This window comes from Symphalangus syndactylus, chromosome 15 (assembly GCF_028878055.3).
Source record: "Symphalangus syndactylus isolate Jambi chromosome 15, NHGRI_mSymSyn1-v2.1_pri, whole genome shotgun sequence".
NCBI lineage: Eukaryota > Metazoa > Chordata > Mammalia > Primates > Hylobatidae > Symphalangus > Symphalangus syndactylus.
Window position 1 is genome coordinate 19,703,214 of NC_072437.2, and position 13,154 is coordinate 19,716,367.

The 13,154-nt window shown below is 44.0% G+C and overlaps 1 protein-coding gene across 7 annotated transcripts in view; it reads left to right on the forward strand.

The window, feature by feature from the left end:
* TMTC4 (transmembrane O-mannosyltransferase targeting cadherins 4) overlaps positions 1 to 5,481 on the forward strand; it is a 71,764-nt gene extending 66,283 nt beyond the window's left edge. For all 7 annotated transcript variants that reach the window (XM_063618952.1, XM_055245153.2, XM_055245158.2 and 4 more), the window contains 2 exons: positions 2,988 to 3,057; positions 4,280 to 5,481. In XM_063618952.1, coding sequence (XP_063475022.1) covers positions 2,988 to 3,057; positions 4,280 to 4,428 — 219 coding nt within the window. In that variant the 3' untranslated portion in view covers positions 4,429 to 5,481. The remainder of the gene's footprint in view (positions 1 to 2,987; positions 3,058 to 4,279) is intronic.
* Positions 5,482 to 13,154: the final 7,673 nt, after the last annotated feature.

Sequence of the window (13,154 nt, forward strand, 5' to 3'; positions counted from 1 at the left end):
TATGATATTTTTTTGCCACATCTAGATATTACCTTATTTACTTGACATTTTTATTTAAATAGATTTTTAACACAAATATATTTAAAGGAGAAACAACGCATCATTACTATAAATACAGGGTAACTGAAAGTGAAATAATCATACTAAATCCCAGCTAGATACTATTGCTGGCCAAGGCTCTGAGCTCTCTTAGCTTCAAGGAGAGATTGGCCGGTGTGTTAGAGGGTGGGGCCCGCACACCAGCAAGTGCAGACTTCAGCCCCGATGCAATCGGAAGGAGGCAGAATAGAGAATAACTCTCTTCCTGTGTGATTCACGGTTTCAACTTCACATCAGATTACCCATGTTACCCTTCCTATTCTAGCAGAGGCACAGTGGCCCCTGTGCCCCAGAGCACCCTTGGGTGGCTGCTGTGGCTGAAATGACCTCCACCCACCCAGGCTTCCTCGCCTAGACATAGAGACTAGCGCTTGTTCCTACCTAGAGACATAATTGCAAGGCTTTCTAAGTCCTACACCTTTGTTAAATACATTTTGTCTAATATGCTTCAGAACATAATACCTTATTTTTCTCCCTTCTGTTGAGAAAAAAATATCCCCAACTCTAAATGTGAGTTTATTGGTTCATTGGCATTAAATCGGCTCATTGCCTGGGTCTTTAATCATCCAGAGACCTCCAGAGAAGATAAATTTATAAACAGTTCACTGCTTTCCTGAATGAGGCCATTAGAAGGCTGATTTAATAGATGAACATTTCATGGGCTTTGAATACTCACAGATGCTGCGTTCTAAAGAGGCCCCTCCAACCCCATTCCCAGGCCCAGGTACAGGCCCAGGGGCCGCCTCCGTGACTTGGATAGAGCCAGGCCGACCCACCCGCACCTCCTCTCAAACCATCTTTTCCTCCTGACACCCCTTCTTTTGTCCACATGCTGTCGTGTTTTTGTTGCCCTGGCTTGGAAATCTTGACTCATTTTTCCTCCCTTGTCCTGCTGGCCCAGTGCCCTCTGCCTGTTATTCCTCATCCCTGTTCCTTCACACCAGCGTCCTCCTCACCCTGCAGAGTTTGGGTCCAGCCCTGCTGAGAGCAGTGGCCCTCTAACAAGGTGTCAGATCTGAGCCCTTCCCTGTGTCAGCACCACTGTGTCCCCCAAATTTCTGACTCCTCAGTGTCCCGAATGATGTTCGTCCTCACAAGCATCTGAGAACTTAGTTGAATGAATAAATGAATTTAGCAACACTAGAAAACTCCAAACTTTGTATCCGTAAGCCATTTCTCTCTAGTTAACACTACTTCATTTACAGGTTGGGAAGCATTTTTAAGTAGATGTGATTTCCTGGCCTTCCTGTGTCTCAAGTTTTAGGTTTTAAATGGAAATGTTTGAAAATCATCAGAAATAGCCCAGAGACTCAGAAACCACTGCAAAACTACACAACCCATTTGACTTTTTTTCTGCAGCCTTCCTGATATGGCCGGAGTCTTGACCCTCTTGGAAGTAGTTTTAGCCCCTGAAACCTGGAATGCAGACACTACACTGACTTTGAACTGACATCCCATATGTTGTCCTGATGTCTTTCTTAAGTCCCTCTTGGATGACATTTCTAAAATATAAATGTTTCTCTGCCAGCTCTGTCCGAAAGGTCATGGTTTTGGAGATGGTCCCCCACATTCCCAGCCAATTTCTCAGGGGTACCACATGCCATACAGGGCAAAGGAACTGGTGGTCTTGCACATCATAAAATGCACAGTCCCAGATGTGGGAAGCCCACCTGGAAAAAAATTCATGTATGACCCAGGTAGAAGGCACAAAAACTATCCCCACACCAACAGATTTGGTTGGTGAAGCTCAGTGTGTGATACCGATTTTTTTTTTTTTTTTTTTTTTTTTTTTTTTGAGACAGAGTCTTGCTCTCTTGCCCAGGCTGGAGTGCAGTGACGCAGTCTCGGCTCACCGCAACCTCCACCTCTTGGGTTGGAGCAATTCTTCTGGCTCAGGCTCCCGAGTACCTGGGATTACAGGCACACAGCACCACACCCAGCTAATTTTTGTATTTTTAGTAGAGACGGGTTTTCACCATGTTGGCCAGGCTGGTCTCAAACTCCTGACTTCAAGTGATCTGCCCACCTTGGCCTCCCAAAGTGTCGGGATTACAGGCATGAGCCACCATGCCCACCCAGCACGTGATACTGATGAAAGCATGCTCCCCTTAAGGAATGTGAAGGTGGATGGAGTGAACAGCGCCTCCAGGGCACATGTCAATAAAAACAGGTTAGGCGTCTTTATTTCTCAGCATTATGGTAGAAGGGACCAGCCAGCCAGCAGTTTTTAGCAGTGATCAGGGTAGGAAGACACTTTGCCCTGTCTCTTAGTGGCCAGGTTGGAAGTGAGTATGACTTGGAAGAAATGCAAGGCCCTACAAGAATCATTTCACACCCGTCGGGGGCATTTGGTGATGGTCATGTCCAGTACTGTGACAATGTCATTGACAGGTGGCCATTCCTTCCTCTTTTCTGCTCATTCTTTCCAGATGGATGGGGCTGCTTCTGGGCGGCCCAGAGTGTTGTAGGTTCTTTGGGGAGAGGAAATGGGGCTCAACTCCTACCCCAAGAGCACTGGAAATGGCATTGGCATAGGTGTGCTCCATGGCTCAGCCCTCTCCTGTTCCCTGGGCTTCCTGTCGCCATCACGCACCCTGACCTGGGCGACTTGCATAACGTTACAGAAGTCCGACCACTGCAGGGAGGCAGGTGGTGGCACTCACGAACATGTTCATCCCCTCTCTGCGGCCACCACTCCCTCCCGCTGCCCCTTATCAGCCTCTCTCTGGCAGAGCGTGGCCCTGCTGGGCCTTTTGAGTGTTTCTAGAGGAACGCAGTGATACAAAAGGAGGAGGTTAAAAGTTTGAAAACCATAGGCGATAAAACTGGGAACTGCTTTTGCTTCATGTACGATAAATATCTTCCTCTTTATGTTTCTCATTTTTTAGGAATCTGAAGCTTTATTCCTCAAGGCAATTAAAGCAAATCCAAATGCTGCAAGTTACCATGGTAATTTGGGTAAGAAAAATGTTCAACTTGAATCGTGTTGAAATTCTGTTACTTTAATGAAGTTGGTGCATGTCTATAAAATTAACGTTGGGAGAGTAGTTTTTTCAAAGCTAGCCTGGCTTTAAAATGTGGTTCTGTTACTGCATTAAAAAGATAGCAAAGTGATAGCCACACTTACAGATCTTAACTGCATGACCAGAACAGCCCCAAAGTTTGCCCACTCTGTTTATCATTTTCTCATGATGAAACTCAGATTGTCCTTCTTTGTGTTAAGCTGAGAAGGGTGAGATTAGATCAAGAGAATGAGGCTATGGTTGTGAAGAGTTCTCCTAGTAAATTAATCGTAGGTACTTTGGATGCTTGCCATTGAACTTACCTCCTTTTCCTTCCCTCTTACAGAGTAGACCTTCCCCTTCCAGCCTGGCCTTCTGCTTTATATCCTCTTATGCCTTGGCTAAAATGCATTTATAATCATTTATTCCCTAGAATTCATTTCTTGCATTTGTACGTCTCCATAGTTAAGATGTTTAGAGCATAGCATGTTGATGTTTAGAATGCTCACAGAAATGTTTTTGCACGAAAGCTGTTCTCTACCAACTCTGAAGCTTGTCTTCACAAAAGCCAAAAAGCGTCCACAGGTTCTCTTCTGCCCATATAGAAAGTTAATTTTACTAACAAAATCACTGTCATGATCAGAGGCTAATCATCCTAATGATTAAGTTTACTGTAACTATCATTTTTGGGTCAGCTCTTGATATCAGAGGCCTTATTTCCAAATGGACCCAAGCAAGCTATTACTTCCCCAAATGGTGTAGGGAAATATCTTTTTAAAATAAACAGCTGAATTTCTGCATAGTCAGGGCTCTAGGCAGTGCCTAGCATCCATCACCCCCACCTCCCATACCCAGCCTTGCTTCCTGGAAATTTCATGGCAGCACTAAGACATTGCATGTACTCTTCTTTTTACTTCTTTATGTAATAATGTTACTATAGGCAGATGTATCTTATCTAGTGCTATGAAGAGCCCTAGGAGTAACTGGCAGTAAATGGATAATCATCAGGGAGTGTGATTACAATAAATAAAGTTTTCAGTACAAACAATATTGTTTCATACAATTGACTTTTGAAAACTGTTTGCATAGGATCTGTAATATTTCTTTGTCCAAGAGGGTAGGAATATGGCACGTTACTCAGAAGCATTCCCAGTGAAATTTATCTCCTGCTATTTCAGCTGTGCTTTATCATCGCTGGGGACATCTAGACTTGGCCAAGAAACACTATGAAATCTCCTTGCAGCTTGACCCCACGGCATCAGGAACTAAGGAGAATTATGGTCTGCTAAGAAGAAAGCTAGAACTAATGCAAAAGAAAGACGTCTGATCCTTTTTCCTTCGTGTTTTGAGTTTGAGTGTGTGTGTGCATGAGGCGTATCATCAATAGTATGTGGTTACATTTAACCATTTAAAAATCTTAGCCATGTTATTTTACTGATTTTTTTCTATGAAAACAAAGACATGCAAAAAGATTATAGCACCAGCAATATACTCTTGAATGCTTGATATGATTTTTCATTGAAATCGTATTTTTTCAGACAACTCAAATGTAATTCTAAAATTCCAAAATTGTCTTTTTTAATTAAACAGAAAAAGAGAAAAAATTATCTTGAGCAACTTTTAGTAGAATTGAACTTACATTTGGGATCTGAGCCTTGTCGTGTATGGACTAGCACTATTAAACTTCAATTATGACCAAGAAAGGATAGACTGACCCCTACAATTTGTATAAATATTGAACATGTCTATATATTAGCATTTTTATTTAATGACAAAGCAAATTAAGATTTTTTTATCTCTTTTTAAAACAATATACTGTGAACTTTGTAAGGAAATATTTATTTGTCTTTTTATGTTTTGAATAGGGCAGATAATCGAATGAGGAATGGAAGTTTTAACATAGTATATCTACATGCTTTTCCCCATAGGAGGAAATTGACTCTTGCAGTTTTTGATGCTCTGACTTGTACAATTTCAATACATAGGAGGTTATGTAATGTAATATTTTACATAAACGATTACTATCAATTGAAAGTTCAAGCCATGCTTTAGGCAAGAGCAGGCAGCCTCACATCTTTGTTACATCCAAGGTGAAGAAGGCAACACATCTGTGTAAGTTGCTTTTTAGTGTTTTTAACTGAAAAGCCGTTTTCCATTTTGCTTAATGAAACTACAGACATTACTCTATCCAGAAAATGCAAAATTTTCTCTCAAATGGAGCCACATTCGGGGAATTTGTGGTATTTTTAAGAATTGAGTTGTTCCTGCTGTTTTTTATTTGATCCAAACAATGTTTTGTTTTGTTCTTCTCTGTATGCTGTTGACCTGATGATTTATGCAATCTGTAATTTCTTATGCAGTAAAATTATTCCACAAACTAGCATGAAAATGTCATATTGCCTTCTTAATCGATGAGTTTCAAGTAGTGAACTTTGTATCCTCCTTTACCTTAAAATGAAATCAAAGTGACCAAATCATCTTTTATGTGGCTTCTATTTGACTTGGGGATCATTTCATAGAATTGCATTACAGTGTTTTCCAAGTTCAGAGAACAGAGTGAACAGATCCACACTGAGAGGAATTTGATTCTCTGGACTCACTTTTTGGGGGCAGATCTGTGTAGCGTTTAAGTCAGTAATTGTAACTTCTGGTGATTGAAATATATCAAGAAATAAAGTGCTGTGTTTAAAATACTTTTTTTTTTTTTTTGAGATGGAGTCTTGCTCTGTCTCCCAGGCTGGAGTGCAGTGGTGCCATCTCAGCTCACTGCAACCTCTGCCTCCCAGGTTCAAGCGATCCTCCTGCCTCAGCCTCCCGAGTAGCTGGGATTACAGGCGTGCACCAACATGCCGGGCTAATTTTTGTATTTTTAGTAGAGACGGGGTTTCACCACGTTGGCCAGGCTGGTCTCGAACTCCTGACCTCAAGTGATTCACCCAGCTCGTCTTCCCAAAGTGCTGGGATTACAGGTATGAGCCACCACACCCAGCCTTCAAATATTTCTTAAATGGTCCCAAAACAACAGTAATAATTTATAGCTCTCTTTAGTGGCTAAGACCGTCTTCCTCTTATTTATGTTCCTATAGTGCTTCACTTGTCATACAATAGATGCATTATATGCTTTGTTGATTTTTTTTAAAGCAAACTTCTTTTTTTGAAACAGTACTTGTCTATTGAGAGTAATCAAAAAATGATGTTTCTTACAAAAGCCCCTTCAGGATCCTTTTTTTTCCTACCGATTCTAAAACTAGTGCCAAATCAAGTTGTGCAAATCTGGACCCCCGCCTACCGACAAATTCCCTTAGCCTTCACTGCTTCAGCTTCCAGCATTTCCATCGTAGCTGTTTTCTTTCCAGAGAACACAGTGATTACTTTGACTGATATTTCAGGAAGGCTTTGATCTGTGCAGATTTTGGAAGCGTACCACACTGGCTCCCTTTTCTTCTTTTTCCATCTTAAGGCAGCCACCCTCTTTGTTTCTTCGGTTTCCTTTCCAACAAGACTGAAGTGGAAGGCCGCCTCGCAGTTCTTCTCTTATTTGGAGTCTTTTGCTATTTTAATGTTTTTATTGCTAATGACAGTTGGGAGGCAGGTGTCAAAACAAACATGGGGAAGTCACAAGTTTGAGAAATCTCATCATCCTTCTCTTCCTTGATAGCGAACGTCAACAAATCTGGAAAGAGGCTTGGAGCTGGGTGTTGGTTTGTTGGGTAGTTTAACATATGTAGCACGTGAAAATGCAGCACTTCTTCCCTGTTCTTGTTTGGATTTTTACAAATTTAAATGCAGGCTTACATGTGTTTCTCTCCAAGTTCATCCTGTCAGATGTAGCCTACAGGCCTTGACAGGGCCCCTTGAGGTTCTCATTCTGTCACACTGCTTACAGATGTTCTTTCTCCTTTTTTTTTTTTTTTTTTTTTGAGACAGGGTCTCAGTCTGTCACCCAGGCTGCAGTGCAGTGTGTGATCTTGGCTCACTGCAACCTCTGCCTCCCGGGTTCAAGTGATTCTCCCACCTCAGCCTCCTGAGTAGCTCGGACTACAGGCACATACCACCATGCCTGGATAATTTTTATATTTTTTGTAGAGACAGGGTTTTGCCACATTGCCCAGGCTGGTCTTGAACTCCTGGGCTCAACTGACCCACCTGCCCTGGTCTCACAGTGCTGGGATTACAGGCGTGAGCCACTGTGCCAGGCCATTCTTCACATTTTATTTCAAATTATTGACAAAATATCGGAACAGAAGACTGAGCCCTCCCGCACTGGACATCTATGTCCATATTCATACCCAACCAGCCTGGACTTTGGGGTGAGAAAACCCAGACTTGGACCTGGGGCTCTCCCACTGCAGTATCATACGTAAGGCATTGAGCATTGCTCAGGTGCCAGTTTCCCATCTGTACGGTGGTGATAAGAATATCCCTCATAGCCATAAAGTAGAGAGCCCAGTAGACCCTCCATAGGTGATAGCTTGGACTTTTGAAAGAGGGGGGCTCTGGGCCGGGCACGGTGGCTCACGCCTGTAATCCCAGCATTTTGGGAAGCCGAGGTGGGCGGATCACGAGGTCAGGAGATTGAGACCATCCTGGCTAACACGGTGAAACGCTGTCTCTACTAAAAATACAAAAAATTAGCCGGGCGTGGTGGCGGGCGCCTGTAGTCCCAGCTACTCAGGAGGCCGAGGCAGGAGAATGACATGAACCCGGGAGGTGGAGCTTGTAGTGAGCCGAGATCGCGCCACTGCACTCCAGTCTGGGCGACAGAGCAAGACTCTGTCTCAAAAAAAGAAAAAGGGGGGGCTCTGTTGGGAGTACACAGATCTGGCCTTAGATACCTTTATTCCCCATTCACTCAACACATACTAAGTGCTATGTACCAGATACTTTCTTAGGCTGTCTGAATACTAAGGTGGGTGGAAGAGGACACGGACTCTTGCCCTCAGCAGTGGACAGTCCAGTGAGATAAAACAATGATCAAAGAGTTGCATGAATAGTAGCTGAGGAGGGAGGCCTGCCCTAACCTGGAGAGTCAAGAAAGGGCTCCCTGGAAAGGTGGCTTCCGGATGGAGATTGATAGGCAGAGGGGAGGAAGGTCACTCCAGGCTGGCTGTTCTCAACCAGGGGAGATCTCGCCCTTGGGGGCGGGGGGCATTTGGCAGGGCCTGGGGATATTTTTGATTGTTAAAACTGATTGGAAGGTGATAGGGGAGAGAGAGGCTGCTGCTGTACGTGCAATATGCACAGGACAACCCCCCACAAAAATCACCTGGCCTAAAACATCAGTAGTCCCAAGGTTGAGAAAATGTGGACCACACGAAGCAACAGCATCTACAAAGGCCCTGCTGTGGGAAAGCTGAAGTCTGAGGAAGCCGGGGAGGGTGCTTGAGAAGGCTGGCCTTGGTGATGAGCCAGCTCATACAGGGTTCACAGACCACGTGGTGCTTACCTTAAACTGGGGGAGAATCCAAAGCAGGTCAGTGACATGATCCAAGTTAGCGAGGTTTTGACAAGGTCACTTGGCTGCTGGTGAGAAGAGAATTGGAGAGAGGCTAAGAGGACATGAACAGAGAAGCCAAGAGACCATCCCAGGTGTCATCGTCGAAATGAAGGTGGCTCTGTGCAGCCAGGTGGCAGTGGGGCTGGAGAAATGTGGACAGTTGAAAGTAATGATAAGGAGTCAATCAACTAGTCATGGGCAGGAGGTGGGTGGTGGGGGAATGAGAGATGCTAAATACAATTCGGTGCAGAAGCCACTGAGGGAGAAGCTGGCCTTAAACTGGAGAGAGAAGGTTCTTGAGAAGAAATGAGATAGGGCCCCAAATCAGGTGGAGTTTGGCCCTACAAAAGAGGAAATAAGTCTCCTGTATGTATGTTAAGAGGTCCAGATGGGAACAGATGTAGGCACCTCTGCACACTGATACAGTTGGCTAAGCCCCAGTTGCAGCATTCAGTGGTCATATTACAAGAAGTTCCACCTGACTCTCAACTTCTTCATATTAAAAAAACGGCCAGTACGGTAGCTCGTGCCTGTAATCCCAACATTTGTGAGGCCAAAGCGGATGGATCACCTGAAGTCAGGAGTTCTAGACCAGCCTCACCAATATGGTAAAAAAAACAAAAATTAGCCGGGCCTGGTGGCGTGCGCTTGTAATTCCAGCTACTCGAGAGGCTGAGACAAGAGAATTGCTTGAACCCAGGAGGCAGAGGTTGCAGTGAGCCGAGATCGCGCCACTGCACTCCAGTCTGGGTGACAGAGAAAGGACTCTGTCTCAAAAAAAAAAAATTAAAAAAAAAAAGCAGGTAATGTCTAATTTGCAAGATTGTTGTGAAGGTTCAAGTTAATATAATAAAATGTCTACAGCTGTCCTGTCCAGTAAGGTAGCCGCTCACCACATGTGGCTAGTGAGCACTACAAACATGGCCAGTCCACATCAAGATGTGCTGTAAATGGAAAATACATGCTGGATTTTGAAGACCTGGCATGAAAGATTAATGTGAGATCTCAATCATGTTTATATTGATTACATGTTGAAATATTTAGATGTATTGGGTTAAATATTTTCCCCTTTTTTTAACTTTTTAATGTGGCTACCAAATTTAAAATTACATCTGTGGCTTCCTTTGGAGCTAACTTGGTATTTCCAATGGGTAGCACTGATCTAGAGTATAATAGGAGCTGGGTATACGGTACCTACCTCACAATCTAATTTGTTTTTAAAAAGAGTATTTATTGCATCTAATTATTACAATCGAATTAATGTTTTCATTCTTGGGCTCCTACAAGGTCTATATTTCTCATCTTTGTCCCTAAAGCTTTCCTAAGTGGACCAGTCCGATGCCCTTTGGAAAACTGGATTCCGCAGTCCTATCGTGATTATGTAATTAGCAAACAGCCATAGCTGATGAGGGAGACTCTTCCTTATAGACTAATAATAGCTAATACATGTTGAAAGAATGGGAATTAGGAATTCATCCTTTTTTTTTCTGGTCCCCAAGGAACCAATTGATTCAAACAGAGATCAGCAATAAATAAAATCATTGATGGAAAACTGCACTGGAGGGACCAGGCTCTCACCAGCCGAACCCACTGACCAATTTCTTTTTTTTTTTTTATTTTAAGACAGTCTTGCTCTGTCCCACAGGCTGGAGTGCAATGACGCAATCTCTGCTCACTGCAACCTCCGCCTCCTGGGTTCCTGCGATTCTCCTGCCTCAGCCTCCTAAATAGCTGGGATTACAGGCACGCACCACCATGCATGGCTAATTTTTGTATTTTTAGTAGAGACAGGGTTTCACCATGTTGGCCAGGCTGATCTTGAACTCCTGACCTCAAGTGATCCGACCACCTCGGTTCCCAAAGCGCTGGGATTATAGGCGTGAGCCACTGTGCCCAGCCCCAACTGACCAATTTCACAATCATTAAGAGTGGGACACCCAGATATGTGTCTCCCACTGTGATGCTGCACACAGTACATTGAGCCTCCCAGGATGTATCCTTGCCAAAAACAAAAAAGGCAGTTCCACCTGAATCTAACCAAAATCTGCCTTTTTTGATTCCTAATGTTAAGGAAAAAAAAAACCGCAAAATGACATTTTTGAGACCATAAGTCGTAAATTTGTCATGATAATACTATTATGATTACATAGAATATGTGTATTTTTGAGATAGAAATACATACTAAGTTTGTAGAGATAAAATGATAGAAGGTCTGGGATTTGCAATAATTAAAAGAAAAAGGAAGGGAAAGGAGGGAGGAGAGGGGAGGGAGGGAAAGAAAGAAGGAAGAATGGATGGATCTCTGCTTATCTTTCCTGACACTGTTCTTGCAGATGATTCCTTTCATATTGTCCTGGGGCAAGTCATATTTTTGTCTTTTGGGTAAATCTTTTAAATATCTTTGTTTAATGGTGAACTTCCTGATTTTATTACTTGTTTTAGGTGCCTGCGCATCTTTTCCCTCCCTGGAATCACAATCCAAATTGCATTTTTGAAAGCTGAGAGCTTCCCTATCCTCTTGAGATATTTACTTAGCTTCTGGAAACATGCTTTCCTGAAGCTTTTGATTCAAGTTAATTGCACCTGCACAGCCGTTTCTGCTGCAGCTTTCACAAATTGACTGTGTAGCCACTTTCTCCCGCAGTTGCTATTATTTTCACTTTACCAACACACTTCCAATTGTTGATTAGAAATAGTTTGTGCAGTGGCTCACACCTGTAATCCCAGCACTTTGGGAGGCCGAGGTAGGTGGATAACCTGAGGTCAGGAGTTCGAGACCAGCCTGGCCTACATGGCAAAACCCCGTCTCTACTAAAAATACAAAAATTAGCCGGTCCTGATGGCTCAAGCCTGTAATCCCAGCTACTTGAGAGGCTGATGCAGGAGAATCGCTTGAACCCGGGAGGCAGAGGTTGCAGTGAGCGGAGATTGTGCCACTCCATTCCAGCCTGGATCACAGAGTGAGACTCCATCTCAAAAAAAAAAAAAAAAAAACAGTTTGTTCCAGTTATTACCCCAAAACTTAGTAGCTTAAAATAATAGTTTAATTTGCCTGTGATAGTTTTGTTTTGTTTTTTGAGAAAGAGTCTCACTTTTTGGCCCAGGCTGGAATGCAGTGGCGTGATCTTGGCTCACTGCAAACTTTGCCTCCCGGGTTCAAGTGATTCTCCTGCCTCAGCCTCCCAAGTAGCTGGGATTACAGAGCATGCCACCATGACTGGCTAATTTTTGTATTTTTAGTACGGGTGGGGTTTTGCCACATTGGCCAGGCTGGTCTCAAACTCCTGACCTCAGGTGATCCACCCACCTCAGCCTCCCAAAGTGCTGGGAGTACAGGCATGAGCCACTTCACCTGGCCTGTGATGGCTCATTTTATATGTCAACTTGACTAGGTAGGTCATGGGGTACCCAGATATTTGATCAACCATCGTTATCCTGATTAATACACTCATGCATCTGCAAGTTGGGCTGGATTCATCCCCAGTAGGTCCTCTCTTGCTCCACGCCACATGAGCTGGGGTGGCACAAAGACTGGGGCCTGGAATCATCTGTGGTCTTGGTCACCCATGTCTGGCAGTTTGTGCTATTGGCTGTGAGCTCATCTGGAGCCGAGACCTGGAATGCCAACACATGGCCTCTCCATGTGGCTGCTTAGGCTTCCTCACAGCATGGTGGCTGAGTTCCAAGAGAGTCAAGCAGAAGCTATGTCACCTTTTCTGACCTAGCTTTGGCAGTCACAAAGTGTCTCCTGCCATCATCATAGGTCCATTCAGATTCAAGAGGAGGGAACGCAGACCTCACTTCTCCATGGGAGGCATGTCAACATCATGTTGTAAAAAGAGCACATGGAATGGCAAATTTTATGATGGCATCTTAGAAACCCAGTTTCCCCTATAGACCTACGTAGCGGCTACCTTCCTCTTCTAGGCTATTCTTGGGAAATTAAAACATCAGCATGGAGAGTCAGAGTCTTAACAGAGGCTCTGCCAAAGACGACATCCAGCAGGTATTCACATCACTGGAGCATCCCTCCAGGCACTCTATGTTGCATCGGTGCCAATTTGGGGATATGCATTTTGAGACACATCACTCATTTCCCCCACTCAACCACGCAGACAGTACTGACCTCCTGCATTATCACACATCTCCATTTCTCTCTTCATCCTCTTCCAGTTGGCTTCCACCTTTAGGGTCATACACTTCCACAAAGGTGCCTATCTTTTGGATTAGTGAGCCTCCCTCCCTCAGCAGTCTCTTTAAAACAGGGTATAGCTTTTCAAAACCAAAGTCCATCCTGACTCACATCCTACCACATTCTGGGTTGATGACACCAGAGGCAGAGATTAGAGTGATGCTTCTACAAGCCAAGGAACACCAGGGGCCACCAAAAGCTGGAAGAGACAAGGAAGAATTCTCCCTTACAGGCTTCCAGGGTAGCACGGCCCCTGCCAATACCTCAAGCTCAGATGTCCAGCCTACAGAACTGCAAGAGAATGTGTTTCTGTTGTTTGAAGCCACCCAGTCTGTGAGGCCTTGTTATGACAGCCCTAGGGAAC